At 34.6% G+C, this 20,932-nt stretch overlaps 1 protein-coding gene across 1 annotated transcript in view; it reads left to right on the forward strand.

The window, feature by feature from the left end:
- Positions 1–20,932, forward strand: part of LOC145689383 (BRISC complex subunit Abraxas 2-like) — a 48,885-nt gene that overhangs the window by 22,428 nt on the left and 5,525 nt on the right. The window contains exons 3-6 of the mRNA XM_081763539.1: positions 3,672–3,775; positions 8,370–8,569; positions 11,605–11,727; positions 15,057–15,232. Of these exons, the coding sequence (XP_081619665.1) occupies positions 3,672–3,775; positions 8,370–8,569; positions 11,605–11,727; positions 15,057–15,232 (603 nt within the window). The remainder of the gene's footprint in view (positions 1–3,671; positions 3,776–8,369; positions 8,570–11,604; positions 11,728–15,056; positions 15,233–20,932) is intronic.

Here is a 20,932-nt window from a genome sequence, read left to right on the forward strand (position 1 = left end):
ATTCTTACAGAAGATTTAGCGATTGAAAGGTGTGTGCCAAGATGGTTCCTAAGATGATGATGGAACATCAGAAGACTGCTTGTGCGGCAATCTCGCGTGAAATATTGGACCGCTGTGACTTTTTTTTTTTTTTTAAGATTACATGGTTATTGGTGGCAAGACGTGAGTCTTTGAGTACGATCCCAAGTCAAAAAGACCAGTTAAATAATAATTGTGTTTATTTTGTAATAGCTTATATAAATTATTACAAAATAAATTCTGACATTATTTGAAAAGTAGTTAACAAGGAACAAAGACAGCATGGTAAGTCATCAATTACCGTTGAGTTCATTTTTCTAGTCGCTGCTTTAACCTAGATTTTTGGGTAATTCAAATTCTGGTCACACTAATTTCTATGGATGGCAACACTGAAAATTCTTCCGATTTGTATTTTCGGGTGTAGAATAGCATTATTTTTTATTGTGACAAGTTACATTTCATTATCTTTCTTCACTTACGAAAAACGGGCAAAAGAAAAATTATTAGCTTTTGAAAAATTTTTAATAGTCTGTCCCCTTAAGATAATGCATCCTCTTCTTCCACACCAAAATAGAAAATGCTAGCATGTAAATGTGATATAATAAGTCTTGGAGAGTAAAGTTGCTATGAAAAATATCTTTTGTGTTACCAATGGAACCAGTTTTTTTTTTTGTACGTACACAGGAGAAAGGAGTACTCAAAACCGTTCGCAGACTTATGTCTTGTGGGTGTTTTAACATATGAAAATTTGTATATACTGTCAACAGATCCTGCGGATCCGGTCGTATCAATTAATAATTAATTATACTTGTAAATACGGGGTTATTCAAAAAGAAGAAGATTGAAAATGTGTATTTCTAATGAATGACAAATAGATAGAGAGAGATACGATGCTTCACTGGATAGACGAAAGTTCAAAGTTTTAAACCCTCACGTAAGTATTAGTTCCATTGAGTGCCTACAGCGCTGTGTTTGTTTACGAGAAAATGGCATCTCCCCAAGAGAAGTCTTTTGTATACTGCAGTATGCAAAGAGTGAGTACATTGTTGCAGTGCAGCATGCATTTCGTTCTAAGCTCAACCAAAAGTCGCCTATTATAAACATTGGCTGATATTTAGTTTCTCCCCCAATGTTGCACATATAAGATCTCAGTGTTATTTACGTCACAAAATATAGCTGAGCGAGCAAAGGAGGTTAGAAGTTCCGCAGGGTTCGTTGTTTTCTACCTTTATTACAATTTAGACAGAAACAAGATATTCGGTTCTGGAACCATGAAACCAGTTGGGGGAGATACTAAAAAAAAAGTTAAAATTTTGCAAGATTTGGAAGATGATACTTTTTGTGAGAGAGTGTTTTTTTCCTAATGTATCAACATCTCATATCTCTGGTAAAGCGAATCGCCACAATGTCAAAATTTAGGGTATTGAAAATCCCGGCATTGTTATCGAACATCCTCCAGAGATGTCCGCTAGAGATTCTCCAGAGCTGAAGGGGCCGCGGTGGCTCCGTGGTAGAGAGTTCACCTCCGGTGCTTGGGGTCCCTGGTTCGATCCCAGGTCGCGCCATGTGGACTTTGTGGTGGACAAACACTGCTCGTGGGTTTTCTTGGGGTTCTCCTGTTTCCTCCCTCTTTCTTCATTCCATCATTTCACTCATCTCTCATAATCACCGTCTCCTTTAGCCTAACCGGCATAACCGTGGGACGTAAAACTTTCATTTCATTTTTATCCAGAGCTGAATGTGTTTGCCATTTCCGTCAACAAAGTTTATTGCCCTTTCTTTTTTACGAAGAAAACTGTGACTGAACTTACATAACTGGAAATGCTTCAAGACTGGATGAGTCCAAATTTAGTAAGATCGGGATGATTGTATCGTTGAGCAAAATCGTGCTCCACCTCACTTCCACCACGAGGTACGGCAGTATCTGAATTACACAATTCCAGGACGATTGATTGGAAGATGGGGTAGCATGATCTTGTACATAGTAAGTGGCGTCCAAGATCACCAGATCTTATTATCCCTTGCCATTTTTGTGTGTGGAGGTACGTAAAAGATAGCATGTGTGTGCCATCTATGCCTGCTACTCTTCAAGATCTGCGAGATCAAATTGTTATAGCAGTGAGTTCAATAATTCGTGTGCGGCAAGAAGTGAACTACAGATTCGATGTTTGTTGCATAACAAATGATGCTTGTTTTGAATGCATAAAATAAACCATTGAACTTTCCTCTATCCCGTGATGTATTGTGTGTGTCTCTATCTACTTTCGTTCATTAGAAATAAATATTTTAAATCTGCTCCTTCTTTATGAATAACCCTGTATTATTTACATAAGGAACTTAATATTACTTTTACGTCTTAAGAACCAATTAAATTACACCACCATTAATAAAAGCCAAATATTGTATTTTATTAACTTGGGTTGTGTTATTTGTGACAAAGATAATAATATATTTAGAGCGTCTTTGCTGCTCTCATGTATTTAGTACAGTTAGCTTTGTGTAATGATTGGATACCTATTCATGACTTTTATTAATGATCTCACTGGCTTTTAATTTTTGTTTCGTGTAGCATTCCTAGTTTTCGACATCATCTGAAGCATTGTACATGTGATTTAAAAAGTTAGAAAAAAAAAAAGTAAAAATCTTCTTGTGGAAGATCAGTGCATGGATACAGTATTTTGTATTACGCATATTGGTCAAGATGTCTGTGCAGTACTCTTCTTCGGTGTAGTACGAGATTTCAAATCCTGAGCTATACGTAAAATATATGAGAGGCATGATGTTCGAGGCATGACTACTATTACTACTACTACTTTATATTATTATTATTATTATTATTATTATTATTATTATTATTATTATTATTATTATTATTATTCCTAGTGGCCGTTGACCTCTTACACGTACGTTGATTCCTGCTCGTCGATTGTCATCCTTTTACTTTCTCTAAACGACCTATGTGTGCCGTGGTGTAATTTATTGTTTCAGTATCTTGTTAGCGCAAGAACATTTCTTTCATATTTCAAAAATTAGAATAGAAATTACAGATATTCAATCCTGTTCTCAAAATCTGAGGTGATCTGAATAAAGATTCTTTACTAATCGTGGAAGAACTTTGGTCGGATCTCAATTAAAAGCATAAACTTAAAATACGTGACAAAGCTCCTGTATTTCAATGTCAATAGAAAGCGACTTTTAACATATTTACATATATTATAAACGACTTGACCGTACCGTCCGGATCAATAACCCCTGGATTTTGAGTCTCTTGTACATATTGGGATAGTATAATTTCTAATGAAATATGGAAACTGATGGAATGGTAAATTACATTAATACAGATGTCCCAGACCTGTAAGATCAAACATGCAGTCTTAACTTTTTTAATGGTTAGTTTGCTGACGAAGAAAACTAGAATTCATTATGCTATTTAAAATATATATTTAGTAGTATTTCTCTTGAAGAAATTACAGTGCTTTAGGTGGGAAAAAATATAATTACTCGCGGTCATTAAGAGATTCACGGTCATTAAGATATTTAATTATACAGAATGTTTTAGCTCTACAGTGAGAATCTTCGCATAATTTTTATATGTATATTGATTACAATATTGTGTCAGTTTTATACGTATTAAAATCGATGCATTTTTCCAGATGTTTATGCATTGATGCCTTTACCAAGTTCCTTTTCTTTTTACAACAATGTGGGGAGACTCAATTTTGAAAAATTGAAGACGTTCTTGAAAGATAAGCAAAAGGTAAGTGCTCTGGATAGATTGTTACTCTTAGTGGAAAGCTAAGGAAGCCTTAGCAGTTAATGTAACTTGTTATGGTTCAAACACGTTACGTTTTGAATTGTGCACGAGAATTAAAAAGTTCATTAAATTGTACACGATAGTTATTCGATTGAACCTGTTCGTATCAGAACGTAAAAAGGAAAATACTTTGCTCGAAGGAACTTCTAATTTTCGTAATTGTCAGTTTTACAGTATATTTTGACGAATAAGATTTTATTTTGGGTTATGATTTTGATTAAGCCTTATTTGTGTCATTTTATTTCTTCATACGACTTAGAAGATACATCTCCAGGCTACGAAAAATATAATACAGTATACAGAACAACATATATATATAAAACAATAAATTGCTTCGCACAAAAATACTTATTATGATTTTAGAAAGTATTAACATTTCCATTGTAATGGTATCTATACTGTCTCTCTGGTCTTAACTTTTAGTTGATTATATTGCCAAGGAGTTTCTTTTTAATCCTCATCAATGTCATTCACGTTGTCACGTTCGTCAGTGTAAAGATGTTGTATTTCAATCAGTGTTGAGTGCTTTTGCAAATTAATTCGAAATGAAAAGAAATATTTCAGTTTTACTTCTCACGATTATGTTGTGTACGCAAAAGGAGACTGAATGAATAGAAATGAGTGAAATGGCGGAATGAAGTAAGTGAGAGGAAACGGGAGAAACCCGAAAAACCAACCAACGCACATGGTGTTTGTCCATCACAAAACCCATTTAGTGCGAGCTGGGATCGAACCAGGGACCCCACGCACCAGAGGTGAACTTTTTACCGAGAGTAAAGTATGTTTTTTTTATGTGCTTTTGCACTATAATATATACATATTGCAGTACAAGTAATTACCGCATTTTACGAAATACTATATATTGTTTATGGTGTAATATAGTTTTTATTATAGATGTCTAAAAAGTATTGACCCTTTGGAGGTGAAAATTAAGAAAATATATTTTTTATGATTTGGAAGTAATATAATGACTCCACATAAGCATCATTTTATTCGATTAACTTCTGCCATTTCTCCGGAAACACCATAACCCGTCCTTATAGAAGGTTCGAAAAGACGTGGTTTTCACAGGCGTCTTTTGAAAGTAACTTAACACCATTCAGGAAGTTTTGAAGAGACTGAATCAAATTAAGCATTAAAAAAATTCCAGTCAAGTTATCTGTAATTCCTGACAAATCGTTAAAGTTGTATGCGTTAAAGTGGTATACAATTTTAAAGTTGTATGCTGTTCTCAGCGCGGTATACAATACTCTTTCTATTTATCAAGTTCTGGCCGTTTCTTGTTAATTGCACTTGCACTAATTGTCGACAGTGCAGTTCCGAATCTTAAGCTTCGCCTGGCGGTTCAGCTCGTAGTACATGACCCCTTACAATTCCATCGAATGCACAGTTTAACCTTCCTAGGCGTCACTGTGGACATTTGTCACAGACTGTTATGCTTCTCGCTTCGGCCACGATCTTTTTCGCACATTGTTGTTGGAAATTATCCACTTTTCATCACTCGTGCACCCAGGCCCGTATTTATATATTGTGCGCCCCCTGTGCTCTAAATAATTTGCTGCCTCCTCCACAACAAACTTAGGTTTCAAACAAGGAAACAAGCCGTGATTTTGCAAACATACCAGCTCTTGTTGAGTAGCAGTTTAGGTATGACAAGTTACAACCGAATTTTAAATGGCCTAATTCTCTCAATGATGCTCTCAAGAGGTGTTCTGCCCAAAGATGGGTGTTTGACCCGAAGGTCCCTGGACAAGGTAAACCCATAGTAGTTTGCCATTGCCTTGCATGGGATGAGATGATGACGACGTACTAAGGACGAGGTCTACAGCTTAACTTGGGATCCGAACTACTTAGGTCCCCACTGGTAATCGAACCCGGGACCCCTTGATTACAATGCAATGGAGCTTAACCACTTATCCATTGGAAACATTCTCTCAATACTGGCATGTAATTTATACATGTAGGTTTTAATTTACTGTCCGGAGAAAATGCATTCTGTTAATTCTTAAGCTGTCTGTCTGTAGAGCTTTTCAATTCGAGAACCAACTAGATAGAAACATGAAATTTTAATATGTTTTAAAGCTCTCAGAGAAATGATGCAAATGACCTGTTCCAGGTTCCTAAGTCACATTGAGTTGAGATATGAGGGTGCAAAGTCCCCATAGAAATAATATAGAGGCATTTTAAAAATAATCGAAAACGAGCAATATTAGAGTTGAATTCATAGTTTTGGGGGTCGTTGAGAAGAATAGTGACAGTTTTAATCCAATTCATCTTCAAGATCATACTCCACTCCCCAGGGAGGTGGCGAGATTTTAAAAGTAATCGAAAACGGCAGATATTAGTGTTAAATTCATAGTTGTCGAGGTCGCTGAGTTTAACGGTACCAGTTTTCATGATGTTCAAGTTCATCCTTACCCGATTTTCTCGCCCTTGCGCGGGAATCTGCGGGTTGCTACTTGTAAAATATTACTTTATTGTGAATCTTAAAACAAATTTCAAAATTCTGGCGCCCTGTGCTCGAGCACAGAATAGCACTTACCTAAATACGGGCTTGCGTCCACCAGCGCTTCAAAAATGGGTTGGGTTCTTTACGTTTCAGTAAAAATTCGCCCAAGGGTTTGTTTTTTTGTCAGTCAGATCATGTAGCACCCAAACGTCGAGAGTGCTTTGTAGCCAGTTTTATCAAAATGGTTTAACACTGTTTGGTAGTAGATATTTACGTCATTGGCGATGTCCTGACTGTTGACATGCCAGTCTTACTCGACTTCGCCAGAATATCATCGACTTTTGGAATGATTGGTCGCCCACTACGAGGAACATGTTGGACATACAAATTTCCAGAACGAAAGCGCCAGCTATTGATTTTTGATAATGTATCTTGCCCACAAACAACACAAATTCCTTCACAGGGCTGTGCCTGTATAAAAATAAAATTGTAAATTGTAGCGCAGTTTTGTGAAAAATTCATCATTTTCTCAACACATTATCTATCTTATGTCTTATAAGCATTCCAATACTTTTTGCACATCTGTTAGCTTCAATTGTCAGCTGTCAAATGACGTTAGGCTTGAACCTCTGCGACTAATATACCCTGAAATTTAAGACACTAACGGTATCTCGTACACAGAAGGCTTAATAGTTTTAGACTAGCTGATACTATGTATATCTATATATATAAAAGAGAACGTACAAATCCTTTGTCCGCTCATCACGCTAATACGGCTGAACCAATTTCTTTTATTTTTGGGGGGTTATTAGGATTTGGACCCTAGATGGTTTTTATCATATCACTTTAATTTTCAATTACCAGTGTCTTGAGATAATTGACCATTCAGGTGTCCATTACGTACAAATCCTTTGTTAGTTCATCATAGGTATAAAAATAAACGTATTTATATGCAACCCGCATGACCGTGTCACTCGGCGGGTTAACATAAATGACAGGCGTTATAATGGTTTTTATCATATCACTTGAAAGCGAAAAAGTAAAAATTATCTAAGTAACAAAGTTTATTGCGTTCGGGGGTGACCGCAGCGAAGCGGGGCGGGTTAACATAAATGACAGGCGATATAATGTTAACATTTACTGCAATCTTCTATGGTTTTTATCATATCACTTGAAAGCGAAAAAGTAAAAATTATCTAAGTAACAAAGTTTATTGCGTTCCGGGGTGACCGCAGCGAAGCGGGGTGAACGCTGCTAGTCATTTAATATTTGTTTAGTTAAGATTCTCAGAGCAAAGTGTTTTAGGCTACATATTTAAAATACAACAAAAGGGGGGGGGGAGAAGCAGAATTCTTGTGCTACTCACCCTAAGCAACCGTTGGACTTTTAAATTCAAGCATATATGCATGTAAAAGTCAGTATTCAATATTTTTCATTTTCTCTCTTTCAGTTGCAATCTATTAAGCTTGTTTCCACCCAATACGATTATTTTCGTTTGTTCTGTGTTCTATCTTAAAATAAAGTGTTGGCAGATAGTGCTGTTAATAGTTAAGAAGAATTGATCGTTACATTAACAAAAAGATCGCAGAAGTGTTAAGAAGAATGGAATTGTGACTCGGATAATTTCCATTTAGTCTAGACGTGTAAAAAAAAAAAAAAATTATTCGATGAGAGTGTGAACCATGATGGTGAAGTTTTGTAAAAGCTAATTAGTAATCATTTTATAAATGTATTTATAAAAAGATGATTTTTTTATTTACATTGTCGCTGGTGGTGTAATTGCTACTGAATTTGGCAGACAGAGCTTCAGGCTACATTACTTAATATCTTTATTGATTCTCGCAGCATTCTAAGTCAGACTAATTCCTTTTCCTCCTCTCCACTGTTATTATAATTATGTGTTGTACTGTTACTTGGTGTATTACTGTTACTCGTATTGTGAGTTACTCAGTGACCACTAACTTGCGTTCTAAAAGAAGTTTAAAAAGCAGATCGAAACAAGGTTGGGCTGTAGTTGTAATTTTATCTTCTTTCAAGACGTAAATTTTATCTTATGAATATGTTTATGTGTGTATTCTAATTTTTCAGGAAGTTGTAGGATGGTATCGTTTCCGAAGAAATTCGGAACTTACTCCACATATGAGAGAAAAGATTGTTCACAAACAGCTTTGTGATAATATGACACATGTACCTTCAGATGTGTTCACAATGTGTCTTTTGTCTTTTTCTGTGTCGAATAGAGGCTCAACTCACATTTTTGATCATATATTCATCAGATACAAGCATAGGTAAGTTTTAAATCTTCCTGCTATTTTAAAATATATTTTGTTTTCTTCATTCATGCCCCAGTTGTTTCGAAAGTTAATGTTAATAATATATTCATGAAGGAAAATGCTTGGAAATTAATTTTAATGTAAAATAGCGTACTGTTTAACTGTGTTTAAGCTTAGCTAATAAATAATTAATGGTCTAATTTAACGAGGTTCGCACTAACTCGTATTCATTGGTGTTCATTGTATCCCAACATTATTTTATTTTAGTATTTCTTGAAATATATGCATCTTTTTGTCGATTTTTTTCTTCTTTTTAATTTTCACTAGCATATGACGGCATATGCTCAAAAGGCTGGTTCCTGTCCCTAAAAGCTTAAAATTTTAGTATTGGATAGTTAATACACTCATTCCTCGTTTTAACGGATAAAAAGAGGGCAATAGTGATCCGATGTAGCCAATTGTCCATAAGTTCCTAATTAAATCTGCGGTGGCTGATATCGACAGCTCCATTACAGTAACTAGAAGAATATCTTAAGTACTCTATCTAATTTGAGAGTGTAGATATAAAAACAAGTGGACGCACTGCCACATAAAAAGGGCAATACTATGAAGCAATAAGGAGCATGGTTCCAGTCTTGCAAACAAAGTGAGAATCAGATCCGAAACAGTGACTCATGTCCAGCGTTGCGATAACTGTCCGCAAGGATGTAATGAACCATTTCTAGCTCCATTACAAGTGTTGGTAAAGGAAACTGTTATTAATAATATTTATTTGTTTATATTGAAATACTGAACTGTTTATATTGTTTATATTGAACTTTGATGTTCAGTTGTTTTCTGAAGAATGGATTTTCGATTTAGTATTTCTGGAATACAATTCAGTACCAATGTACATGAATAGTAAATACATAGAATAAATACCTTGGCAAGAATGTGCAATCTATATGCCAGTAAATCAACAATGATCAAAAAGAAGAGAAATAAAACAGCTGCTTAAAAATCAGGTTTTCAGCATATATACAAAATATATCGAAACCAGTGTCCACAAATAATTTTACGATATTAGAAAGAATTGGTGAACAAGTTTAACATAATAGTACGTCTCACATCAAAACAGCTTTAAGTGGACAAATATATTCAGCCATATCAAAGGTGAATCTAATTTCTAAACTATAAGTAAAGTTTGTTATTTATAAGAAAAGTATAATACAATTACTAAAGAAGTATAATACAATTCCAAAAGCAGAACTTCAGGATTCTTACGTCGGTTCGTATCCGATATAGAAATATACTACCATAAAGGTCCAAAACAGAGTCAAAATTATCAGTTAATGGAATAAAATATTCTACACTGAGACTAGAAAGATACTATTAAATGTAGTTTCATGTATCACATGACCCCTTCTCATTTAAACTTTTTGAGCCAGATTCAAAATGGCAGCCGTTCACCTGTCATCCACCATAAAGATTACCTCTCGACCTAACGTGTCCCTACAATTACAAATTTAAGTTATCTACACTCGCTTTCATTTTATAAGGGGTGGTAAGGGACTTTGGACTTACCCTATATATATATATATATATATAACTAACTTTTGACTCATCCTTTCATAGACAGGAAAAGGCGTCTCAATCCATTAAGATTTATGTTATCAACAGTCTAAATATGGTAGCAAAATACAAAGGTAGTTACAAACGAATTATCTAGATCTAAATTTTACATACCAACATACTTACCTGAAGAAAATATATCTCCACCTCGTGGTCATCGTAGAAGATCCATTGGAACCCCAAACATTTTAACCTGTAAAAGAAAACAAAAATCTGTTAGAACATAAAGCAAATTCTAAAGATCAGAGTAGTTGAGTTAATTTTGTACTTATTTCATTATTATTAATAATATTAATGTTATAACATTAAATTCATTGTGTTTTGGATTTATTTCGTGTATACTATAGTAATTTCGATTTCAGCTTACCATCTAAAGTAAATTCAACCTTGTTTATTAGTTTTTATGACAACTCAAAAATAATTCATTCGTTAGCTTCTGGATGCCAGCTTCATTTCGTCAATGGAGTTGGAATGATTTTATTTGTTGAACGTTTTATTTCTAGAATGCTTCCCGAGATGGAGACCACAAGCCTTGTTTCATCAGCTATCGCGGAGCCCATTAAATAGTCCCAGTACGCTCGCGAAACCATGGAAACTGAATCAATTGCTTAAGTTTTTTGTCAGTTGATTCCGTATCTATTAAACTGAGGTCCTTAAAACCGAGAGATGAGTGTATATTACTTCTAGGAGGATGCCTTAAAAACTTAATTGCTTTTGAGGATAAATACAAAGGTTGAGCACTCAGCCCCTACGCAACATAAGGCTCATATACGCTATTCCTTTGATAATTATCAGTAATGACAGTATTAATATAATTTAATAATGATTGTAATATTCTCAGAATCGATTAATAATTACTTTGAATGATACAGCTGTTAATAAAATCTATAAAACCGCAATATCAACAGACCGTACCTCCTTACTGGTCTTAAAATCTTTCAGGGTCTTCAAACGTTTCTTGTTCCTTAATATATCATATTTATTAACATGGTAACCATATAGTCATGAGGAAGCTCGCATGTGATAGTGTTGCTAGATTGCAAGTAGAATGTTTCAGGTGTAGGAAAACAAAGTTAATGAGAAGGATTGGTCAATAAGTACTAGAAAGAAAAATATCAAAGGACTTATCATCATTCTGATCCATTGGTGCTAAAATATTTATACACATTAGTTTTGTAATTGCTGCGAAGCATCCTGCACTTCGATTTTGAACGTTAATATTTAACTATAACGAGAGGAATGTGATTATTTATTTATTATGGAAAGTTCATTTTCAGAAAGCAGATTCTACATATATATTCTACACTGCTGTTACAAGAAGGGACACACACGCCATTTTTAACTTTTACTACGGTTACAGTGGAAATATAAAATTTTATATGTGATTTATAACTAATGTTTTTTAGGAATGATAATTTTCTCTTATGATTTCTTTTCAGAACATTTGAACCTATACCTCTAAGAATTCATAATTTGGGTGAAACATCGCAGACAGAATATAAATTAGTTCCTAGTGCTGCATGTTCTTCAGATTCTTTTCAGAAGATAGTTACCTCTTTGAAGTAAGTAGTAGTACTTAAATTGAAAAATCTGTAACGTTTTAGTTTTGTCATTTGCTCATATTTTGACGTTTTTGTTAAACCTAGAAGAGAAAATGAAACAGTAAACTTAACAGCATATATTTAAAAAAATGTAACTTCACAACTTTTCTAATAATGGGAGTTCAGTGGTAGAGCACTCTCTTCTGGCACGTGGGTTCGATCCCAGGCCATACTAGTTTGGTGGGCTACATCGTGCCTGCTTTTCTTGGGGAGGGGCCTTCCGTTACCTTCCACGTTTTCATCCTACGAATAATTTAATAAGCATTCACTTTCATTAATCATGCCTCTCATGTAACACATTGTTTAATGGTATTTATATTTTTTACAAGGACGGAAAGATTTCGAGAATAAGTATAGTACACTAGAAGTAGGGATCGAAAAAAAATATGGCTGTATAGAAATGAGTGTTCTAATTATTATTATTATTATTCTGTTTGCATATTTGCTATATTTCATTTACTATTTTAGTGCTCAATTTTTGATACATTTGTAACTGAATTAGGACTCAGAATTGATTACCCAAATTCACAAAAAATCGATTAAAAGATTAATGTAGAGTGGCTCAGTGGAATTAATAGAGACCGCATTGAGACATTTCTCTGTTGGAGAAATTGATAAATCTTTATCCTGAACTATGAAAGAAAACAATTCTTAAAAATCTGTGGGAATCCTGTTCAAATATTTCTCTTCCTAAAACTGTATGTAAGTAGCATACAGAGAAAATGGAACATAAATTTAATGCAGGCTTACTTTTCTTGATATTGTAGATATGTCATGTAGGATACGTCAATTTCATGAGACAGCCGCTAAAAGTGTTGACTTATATAATATGAAATGTTCAATCATATTCCGAATCATTATATGTTTGGAATATGAAGTGAATGATATCACTGAGTTATTGATGTCTCGTTTACGATACGAAGTTTTAGTATGTAAATCAATATCAATAAATAGAAGAGTTAGCCGTATACGAGCTTCCTCTTATTGATTTTTCCAGCTGTGTGTTACGTTTTTGTGAAGAGAAGTATTTGAATCTTGATTAAAATGAAGGTTTATACGTTATAATTGTGTTGATATATTATTAATGTAGAAAAAATACAACTAAAATTACAGTTCCTTGAAAATGTATTTAATTTAAAATAGTGAAGAATAAGAGTAATACTTTTAATATAGAAAGAAGAAACACGATGTTAGTTTCTTAAAAATGCTTATAATACACTGAAGAATAAAAGTAATATCCTAATGATAAAAGACAAACGTATCAGTCTGTCAGTCATGCAATAATAATAATATAATCAGTCACAATAACAAATACGCTGACGCTAATAGACGTCACTCTTGCGAAATCGATTATTAAATGATTTGAATCAACACGATATTGTGTATGGTATGAAGGTTGGGGTGATTGGTGGACGAACTCAGAAATAAATTTATAAAATAAAGAAGTACTAATAAATAAATTTGTTAAATGTGAACAATTAGAGCTTTTGATTAGCATAACTTTAACCTATAGTATACTGCAAGCCGAAGGCTGTGGGGCAACAGCTAATTAATATAAAAACAAGACAGGCGAAATTCCAATTTCTTAAAGTGTGTTTTGAATTTAGTACGGTAAAAAAATAAAAGTAAATCCAAAAAATGGAAAAAACGACCATTATTTTTAAAATTATTATAAACACAATAAAATCGTAATTCAGGTGTAGAGGAAAGAAAAAAAGAGGTAAATCGTATATACATTTCATGTCACCTCATCTGTGGTGGATTCAACGTCTTGCATAATATTTGTTAAGATGAAAGTTTAAAAAGCAAGATCTAGGTTTTGTTAGAAATACAAATGGTATATTGCGTTATCCTGGTTATTTGTTCGGAATACGTAAAGCACTCGATTAAATCATTCTTAAGTTGTATCTTGGTCCTTTTTTAACACTTGTTACGGTTGTAAACATACACGGTTTATTTCACAGCTGAAGTTTGTTGTCTTGCAAAAATTATAGAACTTCAGAGTCATCTGAAAACAGTAACTTCAGTATATTACTTGTAATTTTCTCAGTAACATTAATAACAAAAGACTGTTAATAAAAGGACATCCACATTTTCTCCTTCCAACGTGGAGAAAAACATCAGCGACGATTTCTTATGAAATAGTGGTAGAATTACAAGTTATTGTTTTCAGATGATTCTGCGTTTCTATAATCTTTAAGAGGGCAATAACTTCAGCAGCGAAATAATTTCAGGTATCCAACCGTAACGTGTTGAAAAGGACTTAACACGAACCGAAATTATTCACACTGATGAACAGAAAATCTTTACGAGACACAGAGATAAGATACAATTCATTGATATATATCATATAGCATATTTCAGCAAATATCCCTCAGATGACCACAATTCCGCGTAGGACTCGGTAAATATCTTGGATGTATTTACTGTGTTTACGCTGCCACCTTTATTCTTTAGTGTAAAACCAGTAGCTTCAAAATTCTAAACCCACATCTCGATTGCGTTGGCTTATGAAACTGCACGATTTCGATTAATCCTGAACTCACTTCGATTTACACCGAGTGAGCACAAAACTCAGTTTTTGTAGAGCACTTCTACAGCAAAGCACATGGCTCCATTACAACTAATGTGCTTTAAATTAGACTGCTAGTTGGCAGTAGTGGGATCTTCCCTCTTGGGGCGAATCCAGGAAAAACACTCCTCCCGATTCAGTGATGCATTCTGTACAAATTGGCACAATAGTTGAAAATACTGAAAATCTACTTTGCCAATTTTCGCGAATAGAAGTCATCTGAATTATAGTTTCTGTAATGCAGTGTAAAAAATCTTGATTGCTTAGTGGTTTCGGCAAAACTACTTTTAAAAAAATTCTGCATTCGTGGCTAAGACTAATGATATTAAGCGTAACATTGAAGATATTACATATATTCACATATAGAGGATAGAGTGACATGAGACTTCACTGTTTTAGCACTCCAGGCGTATAACAGAGAGGAAAAGTTTTTCGTGAAAAAATGTAAGCTAATACTTTACCCATCAACCTGAATTGAGTGACTTTCAGAAATTTAGTAAAATTGAACAAACATCTCAGTTAAGTATTCCTCCATGGAGCTTGATTGAATCTAAGCTCCATTGCAGAAATACTTAAAGAAAATGAGTACTCGTCCAGTAGAATGTATTTCTTGCGTACGATCTCAAACTTAAACAATGATGTTTGTTTAAAGATGGCGAATCCTTTATATGCGAATGTATGTTTGTACTATTTGTTATTTCTTTCTTTTGTTATATAGTATGGATTACAATAAAGTTCCTGCAGCGCAGTTAGTTACAGGCATACAACAAACTCTGCAGAAACATCTACAAGACTTGGTACACGATGTTGAACTCTCGGAAGCAAGGATGGCGACTTTACAGAAGGAAGTTGAGAACCTCAGGGAACAATTAGCATCTGGACACATTTCTAATGGTTTGTATGGAATATTATGTCTTAGCTTGTACAATAAAGCCGTCATATCAAGCTCAGTGCTCTATGGCGTCATAGTATGTGTCTTCCATTGTAAGTAAACCAGACGAACAGACAACCGAGCAGTCTGACGCGCAATAAGAAGCAATAGGCAAACAAGAAAATTGATAGTTTTACACACGCAGCACTCGCGGGTCCGTAACTACTTGTACACTTCGAAACATCTTTATATATTTCAGCCGTCTTGCCCCTCTCTTCCTTGACTCTCTCTATTTTTCTGTGTCGTTGCTGCGAGGCAGAGATGTACCCTGATGTCACTAATCGGCCAAAACAGGCTTGCAGGTGACCGTTTGATTAATGTGATTGCATTCGGAAATGGTTTCGGTATTTCACTGAGAGCTAACATCTATATATCTGCAGGATGATACAGAAAACTAAAGTACTAAGCGCAATCAATAGCAGTTTTTTTGCTCTTGCTGATTAGATTTGGTTTAAACTTAAAATAAAATTAAAAAAAAAAAAAAAAATAGGTTGTTACAAAATTTGAACAAATTAACGATTATTGCGATTAACACTTGATATAAAGCAAATTAAGCATCTGAAGCGTGTAAATTGGCTTAATGAAGACTAGTTTTATCATGAGCGTAATTGTCTGCAAGAAAGAAATGGAAAGTCATAAAAATAATGGAAACACCTTAACAGGTGCAATTTCCCTGATTAATGCGGCCTTAGATCTGTTTTAACGTTAATACGCTTTTTATTTGTCACAGAATTGAGATGTATTACTCGTAAATTGTTTCCAGAGGAATAGTAGGCCACTTTCCATGCAGTGCAGCATTCAGTTCTTCGGTGATCATGTAGGAGGAAATCTTCACCTGATTTTCTGCTCCAAAACTGACAGTAGATATCCCATAATGTTGAAGTCAAAGGAAATGTTGAAGTTTATCGTGATGTCCCTTAAACCACTCCCGAATAGTGTGCTTGTATTTATTGTCACATTGTCGTCTTGAAGAGCTGCAGCATTATTAGAGAGCATCTAAAATGGCCATTATCACTGACAATGATTTCCCTTTGAGAGTAGTGATAGAATCTATGAAATTGCTGTACCCACCAGTACAGAGTCGCCTGTATGTTTAACACTAAGAAATTCGCATTCCAAAACATAAACATATTTAGGTGTCCGCCATATATATTACTATATTACTCTCATCGGACAGTATTACTCTCTTTTTCAACCATCAGCGGTCTATGTTCTATATTCTAGCCACTCCTTTCTCTCGCTATGCGTTGGCACCTATGATCAGAAGGTTCGAAATTGCAACCTGGCCATGAATCTTGAATATGCAATGTTTATCGGACTGCGATTGCAGAAGCATATGTTCCTAGGTGCTGATTTGAGCTATGCCGCATTAACTGTTTGTGCCAGTCCTCTAGTTTGGCAATGCCTCTCACCTAGGAACATATGCTTCTGCCCGCCCACTTCTACTTTTTTTCTGATGATGTGCCATGAGTATATGCTATCACTACCTTAGACACGATATCTCTCGATACACCTAACTCACAGACAGTCTTTATATAAAGAAGGTACTCACCTATGTTGTGCCTTTAATTTATTATTCCTTATTTTCGTTGAGATATTACGCTAAACCGCAACTTCTTTTTTCTGTCAAATGTCGCAAGTCAAGAGTCAGTAAATTCACGTAATAGTACACATAACAGTCAGTAAATTCTCGTCCTGTAAATTAGTGCTGAATTTAAAGCAGAAAACAACATAGCTTCTTAAAAAAAATAAAGCAACACATGGTATAAACACAATTATACTTGTGGTGCCGTCGTGTGATTTGTTGCCAAATCATAACTATGCTCAACGTTGCTCCTGCATGGCGCCTCGAATCAAATACAGCAAATAACAACGCGACATCCCATAATTGGGTGAGATTAATGTTAGTTAACGTGGTATTTTTGAGTGATGCTGTTCATAACAAATATCAATCCGTGTTTAGGTGTTGTGATCCAGATTTAGCGTCGAACATCCTAATATAGAATTGATAAAAAATGTTGGTTTCAAGATGTGAAGTAGTTTTACGGATGACTTTGACTACCTTAAGTTTATAATTCGAAATACGTAGATGTTCTGATAAACCAGAAATCTGGCTCTTCAGTCTTCACATTTCTCGTTCTAATATTTCTCAGTAATCCCAATGTACGTATAATCGCATTGGCATGTAGTATAATAAACTTAACAGCGTGGATAAGGCAAAAAATCCGAAACATATTTTTCAGTATTCATTGGGGAACCATACTTCTTATCAATCGTATTCAAGTTAAATGACAATTTAGGCCTTAACGGAATTACGGCCATAACCTAGGCCTAAAAGGCCATATGTAGTTTAATTTGGTTTAATTTCATTTTAATATATATTTAATTGCAAGATGCGATAATATAAAAGAAAGTAATTACCAGAAAAAAATCAGAGCAGTGGTTCCAAACCGGTATGTCACGAAATTTTAGAATTTAAAAATCATGAATCGTTTAATAATTAATTTAAATCGATTTTGAAACAGTGTGTACCAGTCAACGTCTCTCGTGGGAGCAAAGTGCTCATTGCTATATAGAGTAACTACTGTATAGAAACGTATGTGCTTATACTATTACAATTTGTATTATTATTATTAATAATAATAATAAATGTGCCGATGTGGGTTTTCAGTAAAGTATGTCGTTAGTCAAAAAAGGTTGAAAACCACAGACTTAGAAAATATGGTTTGAAACACTGATTGTAGTATGTTACTATCTCAAAACCTGGAAATATTCCTGTGAATTCAAGAAAGAAAAAAAAAGTATATTTCAAGCAAATTTATCGATTGTTGTTCTTCAACAATCGAGTTACATGATTGGCGAATCACATACTCAAATATAGTACTTCAGTGACAATAAATCAGTTATAAGGATCTGTGGATCCCATAATTAAACAAATAACGAGAAACTCTGTAGAGATTGTTATATATGTATTCACTTATTTCAGGCTTCAATTATTTTATAAATAACTAAATAGCTCAGTATTTTAAGTCAATAATTAATGCTATTATTGTGATGATAACTAATACGTGTTCCTTACGTTTAATTAGTAATCCTAGCATGTTACTTTTACCTTAGGAAATTATATCTGAACTTCTCATTTAGGTTATAAAATAGCTGAGGAATTCCCTGTCAAGGCTTGTTCAATATTCTGCCAAGATTACCATCCGCCAAGATGATTTGTTTCTGTAAAACTTCACTTTTGAATAAAAATTGAAATCTAATATAGTTCTTTTCTCTCTATTAATTGGTAATTAATTCTGTCATTTAAAACGTGCAGGACAAAGATCGAATAACAGTAACAAAATAGAAAATCGAATCCCAAATATCAAAACTTAGCTAATTTATAATATTGTGTCACGCCGCTCCTCAATTCAACGTAAAGTTTATTTTATCATCCTCCTCATCGTCTGTGTAAAATAACTTATGACTGAATAAATTAACAACAAGAAAGAAATTATATCGTCGTACCTTCTTTTTTCTACTGCATGAATGTATTTTAATTACAAATTCACTCTTTTTTTTCTTCTTATCTATAAATGATTTCATTATATCAAAAATATGTTCCCTTTTACTTTCAATGTATAACATAATATTCAAATATGGACTGTAAATTTCGTTACCTTACATGTTATTACAACAATCAAATAATTTTGTCATCAGAGTTGTTAATTTAGAGAATATTTGTATAATATTTTGTTCTACATATTTGATTGCAACTTCTAATAATATCTTTCTACTCATGTAAAATTTTAAATTTTACAAAACAGTACACACTGCACTGAATTAATGCTTAAAAGGTTTGTTTCATGTACAGTACTTTCTCCTGAGTTTTCTAAATAGTAATTAGTTTTTCATTATAATTATTATTATTAAATTTATGTTAGAGCAGAAACATCAAGTTCCTTTCCAGGTGATAAAGTGCCAAGGACCGACGACATGTTGCCACGGTGAATCCAAATAGCTATGTGCTGTATTAGGAAAAATACGAGCAAGAAATGCCTCTTCATACCTCCGTCATAAAATCAAGGCTTCAACCCCAAGCACTTCTAATTTCGATAGCCATTGTGGTAAAAACAATTGTTCAAGAAGTTTGTATTTTCTTTGCTTCTAGCTTCTATGATTAGCAAAAGCTCCAGCGTTCATGATAGAGGGATACGAATTAGGTATGTATCAATGCATGTAAAGTCCCGTAAGAAGCAATTACCTCTTATCCATGGAACCAATGCCATGCTATCAGGTCGCTTTCCATCCGAATGACAGCAGCCAGAAAGTTCCCGTATTGAAGGAATTTCAGCAGTGTTAAGAGCTCGTAGTATTATATTATTAACGGGGGAGTGAGGAGGAGTATCTACTAGCTCTTCATGCATGAATGGCATGCCGGCCACTTTGGTTAATCTGATCCCCACAAGCTGAACAGCGAAGAGGCTTACAAACAGTTAAACCTAAACGTAAGGCAACAGCAATTCGAAAGCTTTCATTTGACAAATGAAGGCCTAAAGCAGGAAAGGTAGTGCAATCAATCATGCATCCGCTTCGAGAAATAGGGTAGCTGGGAGCCTGGCTCTATCTTCCGGGACAATACCAGAATGTAACAGATGATTATGAAAGTGAGATGCAATTGGTGTATACCAAGATGACTGATAACGTCTTTTGGTAATTTCTGGAAAGTATGTATCTGCTAACAGAGCTCCTTCGTGGCCTAAGCGGTTAGCATACGCGCCTTTGGTGCGGGAGACCCAGGTTCGATTCCCGGCGGGAGCTCATGTGGTTCGGATTCCACGTTAATCAGTAGGTCCCGTCTCATATATCCTCGCTACTGAAAAGGACGTTAAACTCAAAACCAACTCAACTCTGTATCTGCTAAACTTCCCATCTATTAGAGCTTTCCTGAACATCCCCATCAGCGTCCAAGCAGTAACCTGTGGAAGAAGAGCCTCGACTAAACGAAGAGATTAGTGATAAAACACTAAGAATGTAAGAATCATCATATTCATAGCTCGGCGAATACCAAGACTACCTAAACCAACAGGTAAACATGCTTGCATCCAAGACTTGTCATTTAAGGAGCAGTTCAGGATTGATTCTGGGCCAGTTTTCAAGACATCATAATTTTCTAGCAATGAAGTCTCATGCCAAGATGGGAAAACAATAAAAAATAAGTGAAAGATTGACAAAAACACCCGTTAAAGGAAAAGTGCTGAATTCACTGAAATTGAGGAAAGTCGAGACAGAACAATTCTAAATTAGATATTTTATTCAATAGCACGTTAGTAAATGCTTAAATGCGTACGAGGTGAGAGCAGCACCCAGAAGACAAGCCTTCTGAATGGTTAGAGGACGTATAGCTGGAGCAGCCTCATTAAATCTTCTAAAGATTTTCTCCAATGTAGTTTCATCTGGCCCAAGACAATCAACCTCACATTTAGAAACATTAAGACCATATTCAAGAACAGATGCCTTCTCATTTATTTGTATTAAGAATGAAAGAACCACCTCGGATTCACCGTTAATTGTGTTTCTCCAATAGGGTCTCCAACACAGAGGCATCCGAGGCTCCAGCCATATCAATCAGAAAGTAAAAGACTGACTGCTCCACGGATATCGTTATCGGCAAATTTGTT

Source organism: Thermobia domestica, chromosome 1 (genome assembly GCF_964235325.1).
Source record: "Thermobia domestica chromosome 1, izTheDome1.hap1.1, whole genome shotgun sequence".
In the NCBI taxonomy this organism is placed as follows: Eukaryota; Metazoa; Arthropoda; class Insecta; order Zygentoma; family Lepismatidae; genus Thermobia; species Thermobia domestica.